General features: G+C 56.0%; 2 protein-coding genes across 2 annotated transcripts in view; one reads left to right on the top strand and one right to left on the bottom strand.

The window, feature by feature from the left end:
• The first annotated feature begins 58 nt into the window (after positions 1-58).
• PLA2G4B (phospholipase A2 group IVB) lies at positions 59-19,466 on the top strand. The gene is given in 25 exon segments (XM_047075264.1): positions 59-122; positions 3,700-3,853; positions 3,930-4,183; positions 4,819-4,875; positions 5,342-5,437; positions 5,635-5,711; positions 9,100-9,172; positions 9,476-9,612; positions 9,737-9,868; positions 10,226-10,285; positions 10,488-10,511; positions 10,772-10,826; positions 11,405-11,535; positions 11,781-11,864; positions 12,164-12,201; positions 12,782-12,917; positions 13,566-13,702; positions 13,914-14,136; positions 14,265-14,382; positions 14,678-14,815; positions 15,032-15,136; positions 15,308-15,487; positions 15,837-16,003; positions 16,487-16,673; positions 16,765-19,466. Coding segments are annotated over 25 exon segments (3,039 nt in total). The 3' UTR covers positions 16,977-19,466.
• SPTBN5 (spectrin beta, non-erythrocytic 5) overlaps positions 17,908-23,808 on the bottom strand; it is a 44,884-nt gene continuing 38,983 nt past the window's right edge. The window contains exons 56-69 of the mRNA XM_047075263.1: positions 23,533-23,688; positions 23,075-23,292; positions 22,721-22,910; positions 22,325-22,501; positions 22,053-22,157; positions 21,587-21,724; positions 21,248-21,316; positions 20,674-20,760; positions 20,487-20,577; positions 20,256-20,369; positions 19,386-19,436; positions 19,065-19,158; positions 18,676-18,827; positions 17,908-17,990 (exon numbers count right to left, since the gene is read on the bottom strand). Coding sequence (XP_046931219.1) covers positions 17,923-17,990; positions 18,676-18,827; positions 19,065-19,158; positions 19,386-19,436; positions 20,256-20,369; positions 20,487-20,577; positions 20,674-20,760; positions 21,248-21,316; positions 21,587-21,724; positions 22,053-22,157; positions 22,325-22,501; positions 22,721-22,910; positions 23,075-23,292; positions 23,533-23,688 — 1,710 coding nt within the window. The 3' untranslated portion in view covers positions 17,908-17,922. The remainder of the gene's footprint in view (positions 17,991-18,675; positions 18,828-19,064; positions 19,159-19,385; positions 19,437-20,255; positions 20,370-20,486; positions 20,578-20,673; positions 20,761-21,247; positions 21,317-21,586; positions 21,725-22,052; positions 22,158-22,324; positions 22,502-22,720; positions 22,911-23,074; positions 23,293-23,532; positions 23,689-23,808) is intronic.

Genomic DNA, 23,808 nt, shown 5'->3' with positions numbered 1-23,808 from the left:
GCGCGGCGGGGCGGGGTCTCAAGGGGAGAGCGCGTGGCCGCAGAGCGGCGGCGGCGTCATGGCGGAGGCGGCTTTGGACGCGGTGCGGAGGGAGTTACGAGAATTCCCGGCCGCCGCCAGGGGTGAGTGGGTTAGCGCAGAGGCTGCGACCGCCTTGCGTCCACCGCCGGGCTGCCTCAGGACGTGGGCGGGACCTTGGGCATGTGGGGAAGCAGAGTCCGGAGTCGGGTGCGCCCTGGCCCTCCTGGGCCGCCGACACCACATTTCCCCCTAGTTCGTGTTTTCAAGGAGCGCAGACGCTCGTGCACCTAACTCGTTGCTGGCCCCACTCGGATCACTCGTCTGCCCCAACCTCGCTCCTACCCCCGTGCTGGGGCCTCAGCTCCCCTGTTCCGGTGTTCGCAGGTCCTCGTGGCTTCCTGGTGTGTCTTGATTCTACTCCCAAGGTTTGGGCCAGTCTTCACCCTGGTGTATTTCCCACGGTCAACCCGCCCGGAATAATGGGGCAGCCTTCTGTTGCCTGTCGTGAAGTCTTGAGGTGGTCAGGTGTTCCCTTTCAGAACCCCAGCTGGAACGCTTTATTCAGGAACAGACTTCTCCAAGGTGGTGCAGAGCTTTGGGAAAATTGTCGGCAGCTGTGCAAGTAATCACTGGCTCTTCCCCTGGTTGGTTTTTATTTTGCTCCTTCCCTCTCTTCCGTGTTTTTTTTTTTTTTTTTTTTTTTTTTGCTTTTTGTTTTACCATTAACAACACGGGCACAAGGTTTAAAAAGCAACGGATTTATAATGTGAAGTAAGCACCCCTCCCATTCGAGGCCCCAATTTGAATCCTTCCAGAAATAATGTTTATATCTACACATACACACACGCAGCAATATATATATTACCCTTCTGTTTACAACTGTTAGTCTGCTAAACACTTTTTTGCACTATTAGGTATCTTGAAGACCACCCTATATCCTTCTTCCGCAATCTTTTTCACCTTGTGTACTTGTGGTAATTTACTGAATTAGCCTATTATTGATAGACATTTAGGTCATTTACAGTCTGTCTTTTTGCTAGTGTTGCAACAAATACTAGGAGCACCTCAATACTAAGCACCTCAATGTGTGAGGCTCTGATCAATGTGTTTAGGATACATCAGTGAATAAAATTTCTGCCCTCCATACCTTACATTCCAAGTGAGGAGACAGATCATTAACCCTAGTCACACTAAATGAGTAATGAGTAAATTATATAGTAGAAGAAATGGATTAGAAGATAAGTGTTGTGGGGGAAAAAATTAAAGCAGAATAAGAGGTCTCAGGCCAGGGGTTGAGTGGAGGATATAGGTTGAAATAAGATGGTCAGGGTAGGTAGGCTGCCTTGATAAAGCCACATTCAAGCACAGGCTTGTAGAAAGGGAGTGAGCTGTACAGACATCTGAGAGAAGAGCATTGCAGGTTGAGGGTACTGGGGCAAATGCCCTGAGGTAGGAGTGTGCCTGGTGTGTTCATGGAACAGTGAACCTGGAACCTGGAACATGCCAGTGTGCCTGGAGCAGTCATTCTGCGCATGTGTGAATATTTTTGTTGGTTAAGTTTCTAGCAGAAGAATTGTTGGGCCAAAGGAATTGTTTGAATCCCTTTGAAATTCTCTCACATCAGAGCCTCAGAAGGGAGCAGTAGTCATTATCTACAGGAAGTCTTTTAATTGGTGAGGCAGTAAAAATTCAGTAATGGCAGGAAATACAAACGGTGAAAAGAAAGGCAGTTTCCACGCATTTTAGGAATTCCAGTGGGAAAAAAAAGAATTCCAGTGAGAATAATAGATTTACTGAGCCCCAAATCACCCTCCCAAGAGGACTGCTTTTGATGGACTGGCATGACTGGGAAGGCCCTTTGCCAGTTTGCTCTCCCTTGCTCCCTTATCTGCTTGGCAGGTACCATCTTACCTCTCTGGCCAGTGAAGCAAGCACATGTTCCAGCTCTTCCCTTTTATGTTTTCTTGGGCCTACCAGGGTCTTCCCACCCAGTTCTGATTTTTGAGCTAAAGACATTTACTTTTCAACTGAATGTAAAGCAAAGATGACTGGCATGGAGACCTCAGAGGTGAAAATTAGTGCAGTGGCTGCCCACTGGGGCCAAGACATTCAGGCTAGATCTCAAGGATGAAACAAACAAAGCAAAGCCCTGTGTACCCTTTATAGAAGCCAGGAGAAAGGCATTCCCGTTTGTGGGAGCAGTAGGAACAAAGTTTGGCACCACCTGAGTAGAGAGTGTGGTAAGGGGCAGGCACCAGACAGGAGGAAACCAGACTGGAAAAGTAGGTTGGGCCTGATCATGTATCACCTTGAATGCATGCCAAGGCACATTATAATTTGTAAGGAGTAGTGGTAAGCCATCAAAGGATTTTTTTTTTTTTTAACTAGGGGTATGACAAGATGAGATTGTATTTTAGGAAGATGATGGGGGCCAGGGTGAGGGATGCTTTGAGAGGGAGTGGAATGAAACCCCAAGGAAACCAGTTAGTTCACTGCAGCGATCAGCCAGTCAGGAGATGTTGGAGACTTTCTTTCAACCATTAAGCCAGTATTTGTTGAGCACCTGCTGTGTGTTAGGGACTATTCTAGGTCCTGGGGGGTATACCGATGAATAAGATTTGCATCCTTACCCTCATAGAGCTTACGTTCTATTCTAGCAAGAGAGATCAATAAACAATTTGGATAAGTGAGATACATAGTATGTTAGGTGGTGATGAGTGAAAGAAGGAAAAAAGGAAGAAGTGTAGGATTGTTGGGGACAGGTTACAGTTTAAAAGGGTGGCCAGGGAAGGAAACCTCACTGAAGTGACATTTGAGGGCCCAAAGGAGGTTATTTGAATATGGATACCAGCAGAGGAAAGAAGAAGGGGGTGGTTGGTAGAATCAGTAGGACTTAGAGACAATCCATAGGGGTGGACAGAAGTGAGGGAGAAGGAAGAGCCAAAAAGATTTGTGAGAAGTGATACAGGGCCACTATAGACATCTGTGCAGATGGCATACTGCACAACTATAAATGCACATGGTAGCCTTGGATCTCCTGAGGATGGTGATGCTGTTCAGGAAGATCAAAAACACAGTTCAGCCCTTACTTTTCCTCCTATGGTTTCCTGTAGCATCTTGTTTTCACAGTTAGGTTGTAATCTTCTTGAGATGACAATAGGATCATCCCTTGGTACTCTGCATTGGCTAAACCAAGTACTGAGTACATTCTAGAGCTTGGTAAGTATCACTGTTGGAGGGTGCTTTCCAGAGCCTGACTCACCCACACCAGCCTGTGGCCTTGGGGCCTCAGCACCACTCATTCTGGAGTTCTATGTACTGCCTCCATGTTTCCCTTTCCTAATGAGTGCCATGAGGTTGGACACTGCAGAGTGGGAAAGCTGTGGGGTTCACTGTATAGGGCTGGACATGGTCCCAAGGAGGGTGTGGGTTGTGGGCTGAGCACCATCCCCTGGTCCATCCTGGTGTGTTTGTGGGTGCTTCGTGCTTTCTGCCTTAAATGCTCTCCTCAATTTTCAGTTCCTGGTTGTCCAGGGTCCCTTGGTCATCAGTGGGCATTATCCAGGGATAGTAGTGTGTCTCGCCCAGGGAGGGCATCTTCTACACAGGCATTGGGGCAGCAACTGGGTGCTGTTGGGTTCATAACCCCACCCTACCCCCACCCCTTCTTTCCCTCAGAGCTCAGTGTGCCTCTTGCTGTGCCTTACCTGGATGAGCCCCCCACTCCACTCCACTTCTATCGGGACTGGGTCTGCCCCAATAGGCCTTGCATCATCCGCAACGCCCTGCAGCACTGGCCAGCTTTGCAGAAGTGGTCCTTCCCATATCTCAGGTGGGGGCTGCCCCTGGGGGGATGTTGGGTGATACTTTGTGGTATTTGGACACGGGCTGAAAGTCCTTTCCTCCAGAGCCACAGTGGGCTCCATAGAGGTGAGTGTGGCTGTGACCCCTGATGGTTATGCGGATGCTGTACGAGGGGATCGCTTTATGATGCCTGCTGAGCGTCGCCTGCCCCTGAGCTACGTGCTGGATGTGCTAGAGGGCCAGACCCAGCACCCAGGAGTCCTCTACGTGCAGAAGCAGTGCTCCAACCTGCTCACCGAGCTGCCCCAGCTACTGCCTGATCTAGAGTCCCACGTGCCCTGGGCCTCCGAGGCACTGGGTGAGTGGAGACAGGGGCTGGGCAGGGAAGAAATGGGAAGGACAAGCAGGAGTCAGCCCTGCTTGCTGCTTCTTCCTTTGGTGATGACTTGGCCCATACTCTTGGCCCCTCAGGTTCAGGTGCTATGCACTGAATGCTCAAGTCTCCAGGCCACAACTTTGTTTTTGTTTTTGTTTTTAATTTATTTGTTTTGAGAGAGAGAGAGAGAGAGGGAGAGAGAGAGAGAGAGAGAGACAGCGTGAGTGGGGGAGGGGCAGAGAGAGAGGAAGAGAGTTAGAATCCCAAGCAGGATCCACAGCCAGTGCAGAGGCCCACACGCGGCTTGAACTCATGAAACTCCAAGATCATGGCCTGAGCCGAAACCAAGAATTGGATACTTAACTGACTGAGCCACGCAGGTGCACCTCCAGGCCACGACTTTGCATTGAACTACTGGACATTGTCACCCTTCTTCTCCCACAGGGCAGGAGGCTCCTTCTGGAGCTGGCCCTCCTCTGCCCCTTCTCTCTGTTCTCTCCCTGTGAGCTCCCTGGCTCCCCCAAGGTTCTGGTCCAGCATCACTGTATGGTGGTTATTCCCAGCCTGGCCTTCGAGGATGGTCCCTTTTGACTTGATCTCTTACCTCTGACCTGCAGGAAAGATGCCTGATGCTGTAAACTTCTGGCTGGGGGATGTGGCTGCAGTGACATCCTGTAGGTATCAGGGGAATACAGAGGTGGGGGAGGAGGGAAGAGGAGGTCAAGAGTGGAAGGTTGGGTCTGGACGGAAGTTTGACTGTTTTCTAAGATTTATTCTGGGGTTCTGGGGTTTGGGTGTAACAGAGCGCCTCCTGATAGATTGGGGAGGGTCCCCATGGCAGTGGGGCGTGGAGGAGACTGTTTCTTCTAGGTCTCCAGAAAGCTCTCCTGAAGGGCAGCTAGGTCGGGGTGAACTCAGGAAAACTGTTTGCTTGGATTCCCCCCTTGGTAGAGATGAATGTCAAGCAAATGTCAAGTCCCTGATGGAATTCTGCCTGACTCCTTGGCATCCCCTCGAGCCGGCTTTGACTTTGTGTGATCTTCTGTTATACCACCTGTCACATCTGTCTTGTGGTCATTTGTCCCCTCCTGTGTCCAGCCCCTCATAACCTTGCCCACTGGGCCTTCTTTGTATTGGCAGTACATAAGGACCACTATGAGAACCTCTACTGCGTGGTCTCTGGAGAGAAACACTTTCTGCTACATCCACCCAGTGACCGGCCCTTCATCCCCTATGGTAGGGGACTCAGCCCTCAGGGGCTGGGGGACAGGTGGCCCAAAGTAGAGGGAGGGCAACAAGGGCCCTGGGCAGGCTGGTGTGCCAGGCCGGAGGTGTGGGCACAGTGTTTCCATTGCACTCAGGGAACAAGGGGGAGGAACTGGCAAGCTGCAGGCCACTTGAGTGTCCCTGTACCTTTCTCCTTCTGGTTTCAGAGCTATACACACCAGCAACCTATCACCTCACTGAAGAGGGCTCCTTTAACGTGGTGGATGAAGAGGCCATGGAGAAGGTATCTGCCTTGTTCCTGGGACCTGGGGAGGGAGAAGGGTAGGAACCGTGTCTCTGAGAAGGCACAAAAGAGCTGGAGAGGTGGCACCTTAGTCTGAAAAATCCCTAAGTCTGGGCCTTCCCAGTGCTGAACAGGGCAGAGCTCATGGTGTTTACCTTTGGAAGGGACAGAGCTGGAGGGCCGGGGGCTTTGGGACTGTTCCCTGGCATCCACTGTATCCCCAGGTACCCTGGATCCCACTGGACCCATTGGCTCCAGATCTGGCCCGGTACCCCAGTTACGGTCAGGCCCGGGCCCTTTGCTGCACCGTACAGGCCGGTGAGATGCTCTATCTGCCGGCCCTGTGGTTCCACCACGTCCAGCAGTCCCATGGCTGCATTGCTGGTGAGGAGCTGCCCAGTAGAGCTGCTGGGGGATGGGTTTGGGAGGCAGTAGGTTTGGAGGGGGACCTTCATGCTGAGGTCTCCATTCTCCCCACAGTGAACTACTGGTATGACATGGAGTATGACCTTAAGTACAGTTACTTCCAGCTGCTTGACTCCCTCACTAAGGCCTCAGGCCTCGACTGATGGAACCCTGGTGAACGTTGCCAACGACAAGTGGTGGAAAAGGTCGTGTCCCTCCCAGGCCAAGTCACTTCCAGAGGCAAACTGGAGTCAGAGTCTGCTGACTCCTGGCCCAGCTCAGCTTGGAATCTGCATTGGAGGATTTGGGGAGGTGATCTGGAGGTCCAGGAGGTGCCAGGCAGGTCTGGGTGTGAGCTCCCAGGAAGTTACCACACAGGTGAGGCAGCTGCCTGTACTGGAGGAGGAGTGGGACTTCTGGTGCAGCCTCTTACCAGCACTGTGGGCGACTTACCACCTTGGAGCATTGGTGTCCTGTCTGTAAAACAGAGACAATGATGGGTCCTACCCCATGGGGTGTTGTGAGGCTTGGAGTGAGATCTTTAAGGACCATAAGGGGCTGGCACAGAAGAAGTGTTCAATAAAAGGTGGCTTTGATTCATGTGTGCTGAGACTCCCTCTTGAAGTTGCCTTCTGTGGTCTGGTGAGGGCTGGAAGGTTCAGGTAAACATTTCAAGGTGACCCTGATTGGGGGTGAGGCCTGGGTCCAGGCTTGGGACTGAGGACCTCTGCTGCCAACTCCCATGATAGCCACTGCAGCCCCTCTCAGGGCAAGCGGGTCTCGTTTTAACTCTGGTGCAGACCTCCCTGTCTCGGCCTCTAAAGCTGTGCCTAGCTTTGCTCTGGCCTTGTTTGCTTTCCTCCACCTCCAGGGAAGCTGGTGGGGTCTGGTGCCGAGGGTCACCCCTGTTTCTTCCACAACAAGCATAGGTAGGAGGGGACAGAAACCCCTGCCCATCCCCGCCTCAGGGTCTCCACACACTCAGACTCCCTCCCTCCCTGCACCAACCCAGACCTGGAAGAGCCCCTTTCCCGGAGAGCCACTCAGAGGCCTCATCATCCTAGCCACTCAGTGCCGAGGGTGGAGGCAGCCAGGCACGGGGCTTGGGAGGGCTCTTTCGTGAAACAAACCTCGCCCCTGCCAGGCGGTGATGGACCTGGGGCACCCGTTTCACATTAGCCAAGTGCTTCAGTCAGGGCCGGGCATTCCTGTCCTACAGGCACCGGAGGTTGTGAAAGACCCTGTGACAGGGGACAAGGCTTATCCACTTGGTGCTGCCCTGGGTCCACTCCCTGCTTTCCAGATGTCAGTGGCCCTTCTAGGTCCAGGCACAAGAGCAGGGTTGGGTGGGGTAGGTGCTGATGGTAACGCCTAGAAGGAATGGGTCTTCATGGGTGGTAGGCCCCCATTACAGGGGCCATGTAGGTTTAAGGTTCCTCATTTCCTTGACAGGTGGCTTGTCCTGGAGTGAGTGTGAGGCTTGGGTGGAGCGGAGGCGGTTGGGAGGGACCAGGGAGGAGCTTGGGGCCAACTGGCACATTGTTGGCTCTGCGTTAAAAAGCCGACAGTCTTCGGTCCTGCGCCCACTGCCTGTCATTTGTGGCTCTTGAGGACTGTCTGTCTCATGGCTCTGGTAAGACCTGCTGGGGCCCTGGGCCCCCAGGCTGACCTTTGTTCCCTCTGGGGTCTGGTTAATGCTGATTCTTAAGAGGAGCTGTGGGTTTCTCCAGGTGTAGAGAGGGGAGTTTGCCAGACTTGGTCCAGGGTGGTGAGCAGAAGCCAGGGAACGGGCCGGGTCTTGGGATAAGGGTCATCCTGAGTTCTTCCTGCCCTAGAGATGGGCTCCAGGCAGAGTTCTCAGGGCCATGGATTTGGGCTACTGTCCTGGGGTCCCAGAAGGAAGTGGCTGCTCGGGTGCTCTTGACTCAGTTGCTTGGAGGGTGGGGGCCCCAGGGCAGACACTGACAGATGAGCTTCCCCGGCTCTGCCCTTCAACTCCATCCATCAAGACCCTTCTGAGGCAGGGCTGAAGGCCAGGATTAGTTGGCACAGGCTTTCCTGGCACACTTGCCATGGTTTATATCCCTAGACTCATGATTGTGGGTTTGGATGGACCTGCTTGGGCGTCCTCTTTAGCCTGACCTGTAGCACCTGGAGGACTTGAAAACCTGTGTGTGGTCTGAGTTGCTAACTGCTGTTCATAGTCAAGCAGAGAGCCCATTTCCAGAATTGAGTCCTGGCCAGGGGTGGAGAGGCTGAAAACCAACTCTGTGTTCCTCACTTCTACCTCTCCAGATACAGGGTTTGCCTAACCAGAACATGCCTCCGTTTAAGCTGCTCAACCAGGGGAGCAGCCCCACCAAGGGGCCCATGGCCAGGCTGGGTCCTGACATGCCTCTTCCCCTCCCTCTGTAGCCTTATATTCTGCTGTTTCCCCCTCCCCCCTGCCCGCCCCATCACGGGCCTCCTGCCAACTAAGACCGCCTCAAGGCAGCTTAGCAAGGGGTAGCTGGAAATGTGGGGTGGAAAGATTTAAAAGACACTAAACCAGTAGCTAGAAGCAAGTAAGCTGTGGGGTAGAGAGCATGAGTCGAGCCGTCCTGGTGCAGTCTTGGCCCTGGACCTCAGGCAAGTGACTATGTAGGCTTTCTGTCTTTCTGTGCTTCAGTTTCCTTGTGGGATTGGTCATAATTAGTCCCTACACACAGCATAGTTGTGTGATTAAAGAAGTTAATGTACATAAAGCCCTTGGGCCAGCGCCGGCCCAGAGTGTTGTGTAAGTGTTGGCAGGCATCATCAGTAGATACCATAGCCTCCTTTCCATTTAGAGCTTTGATGGGTGGAGGGCAGCCATGTGGCTGGGAAGGGCTGATCCCTTTGGTTCAGAATTAGTCCTGGAGGGGGTACTCTGCCCTCTTCTTTGGCCCTTGTTGGCTTTGGGCCCAGCAGCCTGCAGCAAGCCTGACCTGTCCCTCCTCTGCAGGCAAAGGTGCCTGGGACCTGCCTGCTCACCATTCGTGTCCTGCAGGCCTGTGGCCTGCCCTCGAAGGACCTAGGTGAGTGCTGGGCCCAGGGAGGACAGTGGTTCTGGAACTGGATTCAGACTGGGACAGGGCAGTGGGAAGAGATACAAGTAGTGCTGGGCGTGCAAGGGTCCTGGAGAGGGTGCCGAGAGGAGGTGCTGGGTGGAATGTGGGATTGTGCCTCAGCTTCTTGCTCTTCCTGCCTCCCGACTCAGTCCCATTCTGAGGGTCTCCAGGCCTCCCAGGGCTGCCTATAATGGAAGGTCATGGACTCTGGGAAGCTGGGCTGGGTAAGGCTCTTGGCTGTCAGCAGGCACTTGTCCCTTCTTCCTGCAGTAACCCCCTCTGACTGCTATGTGAGTCTGTGGCTGCCCACGGCCTCTAGCCATAGGCTGCAGACACGCACGGTCAAGAACAGCAGAAACCCCATCTGGAATCAGAGCTTTCGCTTTCGAATCCACAGCCAGCTCAAGGTGGGCCAGGTGTCAGCCCCTGCCCTGCCCGTTGTCCCTGCCAGCCCTTGCTTTCTGCCATGGCCCCACTCACCTTCCTATCCCACTCCTCCTTCCTGCAGCCCCTTACTCTGTTCCCTTCCAGAATGTGGTGCAGCTGCAAGTCTTTGACCAGGACCTTCTGACCAATGATGACCCCGTGTTGTCGGTGCTATTTGACGTGGGGACTTTGCGGGCTGGGGAGTTCCGCAGAGAGAGCTTCTCACTGAGCGCTCAGGCAAGGCTGTGCCCAGGGCAGTGGAAAGCCTCAGCTCAGGGAGGGGAGATCCTTTGCAGGGGAGCTGGGTACATGGCCCTCTTTTCCAGTGAGTGGTCCAGGCTTCCGTGGCATCCAGAGGCTACTGTCAGCCAGGAGTTGCTGTCCACAGGAATAATCCCATCCTTGACCCTCTTTCTTGGCCCCTCAACCAAGGGCAGCTTTTGGGAGCTACCCAGAGAAAGTGGACAGAGCAGGGTGGAGTTGGACATTGGCTCTCACCACCTCTCAGGCCCCAGCAGCCCCACTTGGCATGTGTGTTGAAATCTACACTCACAGTCCTCAATCTCTCTAACTTTGTTTTCTTCCTCTCTCCAGGGTGAGGAGCGGCTAGAAGTTGAATTTCGGCTACAGAGACTGTGAGTCAGGGGCCACTGGGCACTTCTTGGGTGGGAGTGCTTCTTTTGGGGGAGGGCAGAGTCCAGTGCACCCAGAGCGTGCCCAGAACTGACACCCTTCCCTCTGAGACATCCAGTGGTGGTAGAGGAATGCCGTGGCCCTTTGAGGGGTGAGAACCTGGGAGCCTGGACTTGCACTGAGGGTCACTGGTATCCTTTTCAGGACAGACTGTGCTGAGCAGCTTGTCACCAATGGCATTCTGGTGGTAAGTCGAAGCTCCTCCCTCATGCCATCTGCTATCCCCCTCCCTGAAGCTTGGGCCTCCCTTGGAGATTCATGGGTAGAACTGAGTTGGGGGGGGGGTCCCTGGGATTTTGGTTCCTTAAGAGGATACAACCTCAGGCAAATGGTTGGTGACTCAGGGCCAAGGTAATGAAGTGCTGAGGACCAAAACTAGGGTACTGGGAGGTGGGGGCCTCTAACAGGGCAGGGGTTCAAGTCTGAGGGGCTTTTTTAATGACTCAGGCCCGGGAGCTCTCTTGCTTGCATGTTCGACTGGAAGAGGCAGGGGACCGGAAGGGTAAGTCTCCCACCTACCAAGATAACCCCCAGCCCTCTGCCCTTGTCTTCCTCTTTCTTTTTTTTCTTTTTTCTTTTTAATTTTTTAATGTTTATTTATATTTGAGAAAGAGACAGTGTGCCAGTGGGGGAGGGGCAGAGGGAGATGGAAACAGAATCTGAAACAGGCTCCAGGCTCAGAGCTGTTCTCACAGAGTCTGACTTGGGGCTTGAACTCATGAACTGTGAGATCATGACTGGAGCCGGAGTCGGACGCTTAACCAACTGAGCCACCCAGGTGCCCCTTGTCTTCCTCTTTCTATGGGGATCTTAGAAGGGACCTTACATTAGCTGCCCTAGACTTTCATAGGCAGTGGTAGAGATTAGGGGCAAATCCATGCTGGGGCTCCCCAGGACCTGTGTCCCCTTAGTCCTTGGAGAGGCTGTGATGGGGGCTCTATCTCTGAGCCTTGGCCTGTGCCAGTCCTCCTCCTAGGGGTGGGGGGGAAGTACCCTTCAGGCCCCTTATGCAAGACACTCTTGGGCCTTCGTGGGCCAGGATCTTATTCCCAGCCCCTCTGCTCTGGTTCCTATTTCCAGAGTCCGGGGGAAGAGTTCAGCTCATGGTTCCTGGGTCCTGTGAGGGTCCGCAGGAGGCCGCTGTGGGTGCTGGTTCCTTCTGCTTCCATTGCCCGGCCTGCTGGGAGCAGGAGCTGGATATTCATCTGCAGGTAGTGTGCTGCTGAGGTGGGGCCTGCAGAGTCTTTCTCCCTCTTTCTTCTAGCAGGTCCTTCTGCTCATGCTGAGCCCCTCACCCCCTCATTCCCTGGCAGAATCAGGCACACTGGGAAGAGTATGGGGTCGAGGTTGGCCTCTTGTCCCTCTTCCTGCTGCTGCTTGTCACTCCCTGGGGCAATGGGTGAGATCACTGCTGGAACAGAAGTGATTCTTAGGTTTTCTTTCATCCTTCCTACAGGATACCCCCCAAGAGCACCTGAAGGTGCCCCTGAGGGCCTTGCCCTCTGGGCAGGTGGTGAGGCTTGTCTTCCCTACGTCCCAGGTACTTGATCACCCAGAGGAAGAATGCCAGAAGCATAGGCAGAGCTGGGCCCCAGGCCTTATAGGGGGCCTGCGGTGGTAGGAGCTTCAGTCTTAGGGCCATGCCCTGCACAAGTGCTGAGCCAGGTTCTGAGGAGGGAGGGGTCCTCTGAGCAGAGCTGCCTTGAAGCCTCAGACCTTGTCCCTGTGGAGATGGCCGGAGGCCCGAGGGAGCATGGGAGCATCATAGGGTGTGGCTCAGGCCAGGATGAGAGGAACATGGTGGCCAACTTTTGTGACTGAAGTGTTCATGGTTTTTAGGAACCCCTGATGAGGGTGGAGCTGAGAAAAGAAGACGGGTGAGAGCCGGCTAGTCGCGGGGAGAGGGCGTGGGGGAGAGCAGGCAGGCACCTGCACTTGAACTTGAGGCACAGAGAGGGCCAGGAAGCCACAAGAGAGAAATCATGCTCCCTTTGGGTGGTGGCGATTGTGGGTGGACCGTAGCTAATAATCTTCATGAGACAAGAGAAGTCACCCACCCTGGCCCTTCTTCACATGCCTGGAAGACTAGCCACGAAGAGGTGGGAACATTGTTTCTTGTCTCCGCTGGAGTCATTTTTGGGTGGGTAATGGAGAGAAGCTGAGAGGTGGAAGTAGATCTGTGGTGGTGGGTCCCACCCGGGGGCCTTTTTAGGCACCAGCATTTATAGTTGTGGGAATCCATTTTCTTGCATTCCCCAAGTGTCCCCACCTGGGTCTAGGTGCACCTTCTCTCCATCATACCCACACATGTCACGCTTCTGTCCAGACATGGGCAGGAGTGTGGTTTGGGGAGAGGAGAGAGAGAATGAGAAGTGGGCTTCTCAGGTGAGGCAGACCCGGCTTCCTTTTCTGTAATGAGGCCGGGAGCTGCCTGATGGTTCCTTCCTTCCCACCCAGACCCAGGGAGCTGGCTGTGCGGCTAGGCTGCGGGCCCTGTGCCGAGGAGCAGGCCTTTCTGAGCAAGAGGAAGCAGGTGGTGGCCAAGGCCCTGAAGCAGGTCCTGCAACTGGATGAAGACTTACAGGAAGATGAGGTCTGTGGGCTGGGCTGCCTGGGATGGGCATCCTCAGTCTTCCTCGAGCCCAGAGCTGAATGTTTCCTAACCAGACCGGAACTTGGCCCTGCCTCTTACCTACCTGCCCTGCTGTGCCTCCCTCTCACTTGATGTTCTTGGCAGCCTGATGCCATCAAATGCAGAGCATTGCGTGAGGCACCTGGAGCTTATAAGCTGCCCCATTGGGCTAGCTTTCCTTCTCGCTTTTTTTTTAAGTTTATTCATCCATTTTGAAATGGAGACAGTGTGAGTGGGGGAGGGGCAGAGAGCAAGAATCCCAAGCAGGCTCTGTGTTGTCCTCACAGAGCCCAACAAGGGGCTTGAACCCATGAAACCGTGAAATCGTGACTTGAGCCGAAACCAAAAGTCAGAATCTCAACTGACTGAGCCAGCCAGGCACCCCCTTTCTCATTGTTTCTTGATTTTTGGTCTGGTCCAGGTTTTGGGACTTGGGTCCCATCTGACTCATCAGTGAGCCATGTAGCCTGAGGGCAGCCTGCTGGGGTCAGATCAGCTTGGGACACCTTCTAGGGAAATGACTTCTCCTAATAAGAGGGAAAGGGGTGGATGTTTTGGAGACTACAGCCCTGATCAGACCTTGACTGACCTGGCTATCCTCTCTTCCAGATCCCCGTGGTAGCTGTTATGGCCACTGGTGGTGGGATCCGGGCGATGGTTTCCCTGTATGGGCATCTGGCTGGCCTGAAGGAGCTGGGTCTCTTGGATTGCATCTCCTACATCACAGGGGCCTCTGGCTCTACCTGGTGAGCTGGCAGCACGTTGAGTGCAGGAGTTTGGGGGTGGCAGTCGTAAGGCTGCTGTGGACCCCATAGGCACCTCCGACCTAACTGGGAGAAAGGATGTGCCAAAGAGGAACGTGCTTGGGGGGGACCATTGGAAGGTACCTGCTAGTCTGTTGTTCTAGGATAGAGAGTCTGAGGTGTGCGATGACCCCCTGGGCTTTGGCTTTCCCAGGGCTTTGGCCAACCTCTACGAGGACCCAGAATGGTCTCAGAAGGACCTGGCAGGGCCCACCGAGTCACTGAAAACACAGGTGACCAAGAGCAAGTTGGGCGTGCTTGCTCCCAGCCAGCTGCAGCAGTACCGGCAGGAGCTGGCCGAGCGTGCCCGCCTGGGCCACCCGCCCTGCTTCACCAACCTGTGGGCCCTCATTAGTGAGGCCCTGCTGCACGATGAGGTACAGGGGGGCGGGTGTGTGGCCAGGGCATGGTTCAAAGATGGGGAACCGCCCTGGGCAGCAGAGATGGGAAAGGCCCCAGGCACCAGAAAGCACAACTTTAGGTTCAAATCCTCTCCTTCTACCAGCCCCATGACCATACTCTCTCAGACCAGAGAGAGGCCCTGAGTCAAGGCCAGAACCCTCTGCCCATTTACTGTGCCCTTAACACCAAGGAGAAGAACCTGACCACCTTTGAATTTGCTGGTGAGTAGCCCGGAGTGGAGACGTGTGATCTCGCAGCTGGCAGGGTGCCTGTGTGTAGGAGATGGGTGTTACACCCTCCCCTTCTGGGCCAGGTCCCATGCCTTCCAGAGATTATTAATCATCCCACCAGAGTCCCTCAGGCTTTGGGATGGGGGTGGGCCTTTAGGTCCATGCTCAGGGTGCCTGTAACCAGCCTGAGCCTCTAGGTCCCCAGGCTTCCCTGGTGTGAAGCCTGTGGTGGTTGAGGGTCCTGGAGTTCTGAGCCCCGCAGTGAAGCTGTGTGGTCTCCTCGCAGAGTGGTGTGAGTTCTCCCCCTATGAGGTTGGCTTTCCCAAGTACGGTGCCTTCATCCCCTCCGAGCTCTTTGGCTCTGAGTTCTTCATGGGGCGCCTGACCAAGCGGCTTCCTGAGTCCCGAATCTGCTTCCTGAAAGGTGAGAGGCCTGGGAGGTTAGGGAAGCGGAGATAGAGGGGAGAACGGGCCTGGCGAAGATGGCAGCCCCCCCCCCCCCCCCACAAACCCACCCTCAGCTCAGTCATGGGGATGCTTCCCAGTCTAGGATGGGCCGTGGGCAAGAGTCAGGTTGTGATTGGGTGGGGGCTCTCTCCCCCTCCTGTCCTTTCTGTTCCTCTTGTGTCCCCTTTCTCAGGTATCTGGAGCAATCTGTATGCAGCCAGCCTCCAGGACAGCTTATACTGGGCCTCAGAGCCCAGCCAGTTCTGGGACCGCTGGGCACAGGATCAGACCAATTTGGGTGGGTGTCTGGGCTCCTTGTGAGCAAGTGGAGAGGCCCCTACAGGGGCTGGATCTGGAGGATGGTGGGGGTGGCTCTCAGGCCTTTGGGAGTCTACAGAAGCTGGGGTAAAAGTTTAGGGGTCCCAATTTCCTAAAAGATGCCCTACTTTCCCCCTTCTTAATTGAGCAGACAAGGAGCAGGTTCCTCTTCTGAAGATAGAAGAGCCTCCCACGGGGACCGGCAAGATTGTTGAGTTTTTTACTGACCTTCTGACACGGCGCCCACTGGCCCAGGCCACACATAATTTCCTGCGTGGTCTTCAGTTCCACAAAGACTATTTCCAACAGCCTTACTTCTCCACCTGGAAAGGTATCTCTTCTCTCTCTGGTCCCAGCTTTCCATGGTCTGCCCATGACCACCTGAGCTTTGGGTCCCTGGTCCAGACATCCACACTCTCCAACCCGTGGGCCCCAAGCTCCTTTGAGCTTAGTTCACTGGGCTGCTTGGATCAGCTACCCTTTTTCCTCTCATTTGTGGATCAGGGCACATCTGTGGCATCTTGGGAAGTGACAGGCCTACTTTTGGTGGGAGAGAAGAGGGACCAGAGGGCAGAGTCGGATTCTGCCAGTAGCAAGGAGCTAGCCTTAGGCCAGAGGGATCTGGTGGCCTCAGCACCAATGATAGCTGCTTTTCCACCCCATTCCCTCAACTTTTCCAGCCACCAAACTGGATGGGCACCCCAACCAGCTGACACCTGCAGAGCCCCATCTTTGCCTGCTGGATGTTGGCTACCTTATCAACACCAGTTTCCCGCCCCTTCTGCGGCCCACACGGGATGTGGACCTCATCCTGTCACTGGATTACAACCTCCAAGGAGCCTTTCAGGTGAGCCGGGGGCAGACGTGGGAGACCGTGCTGCCTTAGGCCTGGCCTGACATCCTGGCTCCTGCCTCTGGGGATGTCTGCCTTGGAGTCTAGTATGTGGTCCAGCTTCCCTGAGGGGCTGTGACACTCTGTGAACAGTGTCCTATGAACTGTGTGCCTGTGAATTTACCACCAGGGGGACTTATTCTGCTCAGGAAGCCAGATGGAGAAGGAGCTAGTGATGCCCCTTTGTGGCACCTGCCACCTCCATTCAGTCTAGACCTCTGGATCCCTCTGCTCTGAGTTTTTGTGTTGGTCCGGTGAAGGTTTTTGCAGAACCTGGGAGCAGTTAGCCCCGCACAGCTGAGGGGTTGGAGCCCCTTCCTCAGTCCGGCCCAGTGCCAGGGGGTCTGAGTTGGTGTCCAGGTCCCACGCATCCCAGCTGACCCCCACTGGCCCAGTGTTGGGGCCCAGCCATCTGACACCACTTCTGCTGCCCTGCAGCAACTGCAGCTCCTGGGCCGGCTCTGCCAGGAGCAGGGCATCCCTTTCCCGCCCATCTCCCCCAGCCCAGAGGAGCAGCACCAGCCTCCGGAGTGCTGCTTGTTTTCTGATCCAGACTGCCCTGATGCCCCAGCGGTGCTGCACTTCCCTCTGGTGGATGCCTCCTTCCGGGAGTACTCAGCCCCTGGTGAGCCCCTGCATCCTGTCTCTCCACAGTGCACCCCACCCCCCTCCCCAGTGCATGTCCTGTCCCTGCCCTGCTACACTGTCTCTACTAGGCATCCAACGGACACCTGAGGAGAAGGGGGCCGGAGAGGTGAACCTGTCTTCATCCAACTCTCCCTACCACTACTCAAAATTGACCTACAGCCCAGAGGACATGGACAAGCTGCTCCACCTGACACATTACAACATCTGCAACAACCAGGAGCAGCTGCTGGAGGCCCTGCGTGGAGCTGTGCAACGGAAGCGCCGGCAGCACCGGCCGTAGTGATGGCGCTGCCCCGGCCGGGACTCCCTGCTCCCCTCCCGACACTTTGTCAGACTCACTCCCTGTCCACCTGGGTGTTCTGGGTGAGTCGGGCAGAGACCATCATCACCAACAGTTCCAGAGCCTCCGCAGCCTGGAGGGCCCTGCCCTGGCCCCCTCGCGCTCTGAGGTGCTCCGCCAAGATATGTGCCTGGCCCTACCCAGATAGGGCCCTGCAGCCACCAGCACCCTCTCCACATACTTCCAGGTAGGTTGAGGGTTTTAAAAGGGCTGAGAGCCCTGTCTACTCAGGCTGGAGGTGGTTTCCTCTTCAAGGAGAACATTCAGAGGTGGCCAGAGGTAGACCTGGGGGCCGTTACGGACCATATTTGCAAAAGTGTTCAAAGCTATGTGACCCTTTCCCTTGCTACTTTGAATAGTTGTACAGAGTGAAATAGAGCGGTTTATGTATCACAGAGGATCATATAATGTGAGATGTTAATGGGTTATCTGTCGTTGCTGCCAAGAAGAGACAGGTCATTCCATGCTCCTGGTTGCACATAGCAAGGACTGGTTTGCACATCTCCCCAGGGGTACCTCACCGAGCTAGACAGCAGGTCAGTCCAAACCTCCCTTGAAGAGAAGGCCATGTCTGCCCTGCTGGAGCCACGCTCTCCAAGCAGGGAGGCGGCCAGTTTGGCCTGGGCAGGGGTGGGGGTGGTGGTGGAGGGAGTCTCTGCTACTGGAGCCCTGGCCGTGCACAGGTGAGCAGACTCCCTGACAGTGACACAGCACCCCTGTCCCACGGTGGGGATGGCCACCCCCAGGATCTGAGGAGCCAGAGGCAAGTCCTAATGGCATAACCTCAGCAAGTTGTGACCTTGGTGAAGGCTGCCTCTTAACAAGGAACTGTCTATTCCAGAATTTGGTCCTGAGGGGCCTGGCAGCAGCATCTCATTCTGTTCCCCTAGAGGCTGTCCTTGTTTGTAGCCTCGAGGTTTGGTGCCATCTCAGGGTTTGCTTCAGGGCCCAGACCTGTTGGGAGGACAAAGAAGCAGAGTGAAATTAGGGCCTAGCCTCCCCAGAATCTTTGTCGAGCACTGGTATGCAAGGGCTCTGGCCTCCCTTGGAACTAATGTTGACGTGGATCCTGGAAGCTGACAGGCAGCTGCAGGAGTGACAGTGGGGTATGGGGCATATGGGAGAGGACTGGGTCTTGTGGCCGAGCTCCCTGTGTCTGCTCTCACCCAGTGATTCTCGGGCCCTGTCCTGAGCATGGGGCTAGAGTCACAGGAGAAGAAATGATTGCCCTGGTAGCCTTAGAAGCCACCATCCAGGATGAAGCCTATTCCTTCAGCAACATGTGCTCTGAAGCCTAAAGTGGAGCCCGAGGGCCCTGCGGGACGGGCTTGCAGAACTGCCAGAGACCATACCCGCGGCTGCCCTCCGCTGTGCTGTGAGTGTCCCTCAAGCCCAACAGGGTGGGGTCTGTCTCTGTGCACGGGCATGACTGCCTGGCTTCTGGCCCACTCTAGGACAGTAAGGCTTTCCTTTCGCATTGGAGCAGGGAAGGGCAGGCAGACAGCAGGGTACGGCTGTCCTGCAACATGGCTTCTGTCTTAGGAAGAGGAGACCAAGGGGTGAGAGAGGTGGGAGCCCTGGAGGACACAGCCAGGCAGGCTTTCTAGCATGTGCAAAGGGACCCCTGAGGGGCCTGTACCTTGGGCTTGGCCTGGGCAGGAAAGGCGGTGGGAGCCTTGGGCAGGTTCCTGGGCAAGGCCAGCAGCCTGCAGCAACTCCATGGGCTGCAGCTGACCGTCAGCACTCACATGCGGCTCCCTCACTGAGGTGGTCAGGGGCCAGCCTTGGAAGCTGTGGGGAAGAGGAGCCTCAGGGCCTGGACTCTGTTGCCATTACTGAGTGAGCAGAGGTTTACACCAGGTGAGGCGGGTGCTAGGGTTTTCTATTGCTGAGGGTCTCAAATATGGGCGTTACCCCTCACCCTAGCAGTGCAGGTCTGAGTCTCTGGCTCTTGGGCTTGAGAGGGCAGCATCTGTGCCAGTGATGGGGCTCAGGACTCGCATCTGCCCGTATACCCAGCTGTCCTACCTGAGCGAGGCGGCTGTCTTGGGCGCCCTCTCAGCAGTGGGCTCAACAGTGAAGCCCAGAGGTCTGGCTCCGTGCTCCAGGCTCAGACAGTGGGCTGCAGAGCACAGAGAGAACAATGGTGAGCCTGGCCCAGATGCTAGGCCCTCTGCAGACAGCACACTTCCCTGCATGTTTGCATCTCTGTTGAAATCCTAACCCCCAGGTGATGGTATTGGGAGGTGAGTAGGTCATGAGGGTGGAGGCCTGACCAAAGAGTAACCTTGCCCCTTCAACCAAGTGAGGACACAGCAAGAACTAGGACACCCACAAGACGACTCTTACCAGACATGCAGTCGGCTGGTGCCTTGCTGTTGGACTTCCCAGCTTCCAGAACTGTGAGAAATAAACGGTTCTTGTCTGTAACCTGCTCAGTCTGGTATTTTTGTGAAAAGCAGCCCACACAGACTAAGCTACAACTGCTGCAGGAGGCTCTGTACACACCAGGAGGGGTGGTGCAGGCCCCCCAGTGCACCCCATCTCCTAGAAGGCTGAGCACAGGTGGGCTAAGAAAGGCTCAGCCTGGAGGAGATCCAAGATCCCTTTGGGATTCTGGAAGGACAGGCTCAGAGAGATCCCAGGGGGCCAGAGACTGAGGAATGGAGCCAAGAACCCAGAGAGACTGGGAAGAACAGGAAGGGGCTCCCACCTGGGCAGTGACATGACCGGAATACACTGTCCAGGTGGAGCCTGTCAAACCACATGGACCAAGAGATTCCCGGTGCAGGGGTGCTTTCCAGGCATCCCTTGTGATAGAAGTGGGTTTGGCCGTTGTCCGTAGATACCCCAAGGGCAGAACATTCAGAGCTATTTGAGGACTGAAAGGTTGGAGAAGGTCCCAGGGTCGCACAACAAGCCTAGGAACACTTGGGTGTCAGAGAGGCACACTCCACAAAGGGGGTGGGAAAGGACCAGGAGGCAGCCAACAGGTCAAACATGGCCCTACTTCTACTACAAATTATCTGTGTGATCTTGGGCAAGTTGTTTACCCTTTCTGGGCCTTAAATTCCTAGTATCTTTTCTCAAAGTCCCACTTACCTCTCCGGCTGTAGAGAGGATGGTACCTCTATAGCCTGAGAGGATGTAGGAAACCACAGCCTGGAGTCCAGGGAATCTGTGCCCCAAGTCCCACCCCAGGCTTGCCCTGGTGCCTACCTGCCATGCCACTCAGGGCTCGATGCCAGCTCCAGGCATGCTGTTCTGATGGTGCTGCATACGGGATCTCCACCCCACTGCTCAGCCTGCTGGGCAGAGAGCCATGGGTCAAAACTCTGCCTCCCATGGGGGGGACCCCCTACCTCGAGCTTCTTGGCTGCTCTTGTGAGGCTGTGCCTGCTGGGTCAGGATGTCTTGGGGCCATTGTCTGTCTCTCCATGTGGCCCTCACCTATGGAGAAAGCATATTTCCTGCCACTCCAGTACCTCAGCCTCTCACACTGGGCTCCTGTGAGATCAAGGGTGTCCACGGGGGCCACGTTCTGAGAAGAGAGGCGAGAGGGGTCACAATGGCCATGTCCACTCTTCTCCATGGGCCTCTCTGTCTTCTGCCTCGCCTGTATTCCACTGCCCAGTACTTCTGCTGCAGTTTTCTTATCCCAGAAGAGGCTCAGGAAACTGCCCCCCAGGGTCCCACAGCAGCAATCCCAGGGGCTTGAGCTGGGCTGTGGAGAGAAGGGGGTGAGGTGACATCAGCCGAGCGTGGAGGGGAGGCTGGAGCCTGGCCTTATCAAAGCCTGACCGTCTATCTCCAGAGGCTCCCAAGCAAAGTCCTGGACTGGTCCAAAGTGTCCACGGGGAAGAGGGAGCCAGGGAATGACATGTAGGGAAACCAGGAAGAGGAGGAAGAGGGACTCGCTCCCCACCCGGGGGGGGGGTGTGCAGAAGCTATGAGGTATCTTAAGAATGAAACTATCTTGGGGCATCTGGCTGGCTCAGTGGGTACAGCATGTGACTCTTGATCTTGGGGTTGTGAGTTCAAGCCCCACATTGGGTGTACAAATTGCTCAATAAAATATATAAAGGAAAAAGAATGAAACGGTCTTAAGACTCAGGGGTGTGGGGCCACGGTGCCAGGCCTTGATGGCCCCTCGAAGCCCAGGTGGTTCTGTGGAGGAGAGCTGCCTGGAGAAGGAATCTCCTGGTACTGACCTGCCTCTCTGCAGGCCATTGCTGCTTGAGCTCCAAAAATCCTTCCATGGTGGGGGCACCCTTTGCATCCTGAAAGTGCAAGAAGGGGCCCAGGAAACATCCAGCAACAGAGGACAGGACCCCTCTGGAAGGTGGGCTAGGAATCTACCCCTTTTTGACCACTTCATTCCTGGGGAATCTCGGTTCCTCTGCCCGGTGTCCCCAGCCCCCAGGGCCTCAGCGCTAGCTGTGGGGTGTGGGCCTTACCCCTACAGCCCCAGCCCCAATGGGCTCCTGCTGCCTGGCTGCACGTTCCAGGAAGAGAGTGGTGGCCAAGGGTGTGTGTGACCCAATGGGGACACCTGGCTGCAGGTCCCTTGTCTCAGCCAGCTGTACTGGCCCCCAGCTTCCAAGAGACCTATGCTGGAGGGAGGTAAACTGGTGGCCAGCACTCCTGGGTTTCAGCCCTGTCCCCTGCTGCAGCAGCTTCTGTTCCATCTTGGAAAGGGGAATAAGGTGAGCCAGATCAGCCTCTGCCACCCCGGATCCCTCCCACCTGGAGAGTCCCTATCTCCTCATTGGGCTTCTCTTCCTGTGTCAGCTCAGGAGACTTCCCTGTCATCCTGGTCCATGATGGGGCTCTAACCTACCAGGACATGGAGGTGACAGGGCCCTGCAGCTGGCTGGGCACAGAACAGGTTTTCCTGGGGGGTCAGAGCTCCGTTCACTGGGGAGGTCCCGACTCTCAGGCTGAGACCAGGATGCTCCCACCCCCAGTCCTCAGGTCCCTAGATCCCAGTGTACGCTCACCCCAGCCTCCACTCACCCCTGTCTCCCTCTGCAGTTGGGCAAACTTCTCTTGCTGGGCTGCCAGTGACTTTTCTAAGTCATGGTGTCCATGGAGCAGCAGCTCCACATCGGCCACCGAGTTCTGGGGAGAAGTAGGTCAGGGTGAGGCCCGGCTCCAAGGGGCACCAAGAGCTGCACCCTCCCCGTCCACAGCCTGGCGTGGCTGTTCAGGGAGCAGAGGAGGACTAGGACCTGCCCTTGGCCACAGCTGCCATCGCGCAGCCTGTCAACGGTGGGGCCTTGGCTCACCCCGCAGTTGGGGTCCAGCAGCAGGCCCTCTCGGGAGGCCAGCCAGGCCTCGGCCTGGTCCAGCTCCTGCCGCAGCTTCTGCAGGCCCCAGTTCTCCTCGCAGCGCTCCTGGCGTAGGGCGCAGGCCTCTGCCAGTGCCTGCAGCTGCCCTTCCAGCTCCCGCAGACACCCTGTCACCTGGTGGGAAGCGGCGCTGTGGGCCAGACGCTGGAGCAGAAGCCCCGAGGCACGGCGGGGCTGGTGCCCAGCAGACAGGTCCAGGAAAGGCCCAGACCCTCCCCCTCTCTGCCTCCCTTGCCTGCCTTCTCCTCCTGAGGGTTTCCATTCCTGCTGGGGTTCCTTGGGTTGTTGGGCTCCCTCCCCAGCTCAACCCCTGGCCCACCTTTGTGCTCATACCTCGGGGGACATGAAGTGGCCACTGTCCACCAGCTGCTGTCCTTCCTGCCGTACGTCCTGGGCCCGAAGGCAATATTCCTTGATTTCTTGCCCCAGCTCTTCCTGCTGCACCAAGAGCTGCTCGGCCCCCACCAGGTCCCCAGCCAGCTCCTGTGATGAAGCCAGAACCTGCTTCTCCTGAGCCCATGCTCTGGGGGCAGGGAGACAAAGCTGCTGTCAGGGCTGGGAGGGAAGCCTCAGGAAGCAGGGCAGGAGCTGGGCACGGGACAGGGGAGTCCAGCTCCCTGAAGAGCTGGGGTGACCCCCACCCCGCAGGGCAGAGCTGAGCCAACAGCAGGGCAGGGTGCCACTTACAGCAGTTCCCTACAGCGGCCGAGGAAGGCATGGCCCCGGGCGGCCTGCTCCAGCTGCTGACCCTGCTCCTGGGCCTTCACGTCCAGGGTGGCCCAGGCATCTTCCATCTTGGCCAGCTGCTCAGACAGGCCCAACCGAACCACAGGGTGTAGCTGGCCCAGTCTGCAGGCCTCCATCCGCATCCGGGCCACCTCCTTCTCCATAGCTGCCAGCTCCCTCTGTACCAGAACACATGATCAGGCCTCACCCTGGCAGCCCGATGGATGCTCTTCATTTGGTCCTCTCTGAGGAGTCCTGATCTGCTTCCCGGACTCTCACAGGCCAACTCCACTCTGTTCCACCACGTGGGCAAGCACCTCCTGGCTGGGAGGGCCTTCTCTTCCCCCCTTCTGGGGGCTCCCTACCCACCACCTGCAGGGAAGGGCTCTGAGGGGCAGACAACGGGCACGGGCCCTCACCTCCAGGCACCTGTGCTGTTGCTGTAAGGTCTGCACCGATGACAGACTGTGGCCACAGATGTCTCTCGCCATCAGGGTGACCTTCTCCTGCATCCAGCCCTGGAGCTGGGCCACTTCCTGCTCAAAGCCAAGAACTTCACAGGCTGTGGCCAGGCTCTGTGAAAGGAAAGAGGGCTTGCTCTGAGTTGAGCTCATTCCTAGGACGTTTTCTCACTGGAGACATGGCCTTGTGGGCCATGTCCTTTTAAATAAGAAGGATCAGGGCGCCAGGGTCGT

The sequence above is a fragment of the Lynx rufus genome, unplaced genomic scaffold, assembly GCF_022079265.1.
Source record: "Lynx rufus isolate CCGP_SWC_20201006 ecotype Redwood Valley unplaced genomic scaffold, mLynRuf1.p SCAF_13, whole genome shotgun sequence".
Lineage (NCBI taxonomy): Eukaryota > Metazoa > Chordata > Mammalia > Carnivora > Felidae > Lynx > Lynx rufus.
The sequence above is the reverse complement of the archived record's forward strand: the minus strand, read 5'-3'. Positions and strand labels throughout refer to the sequence as shown.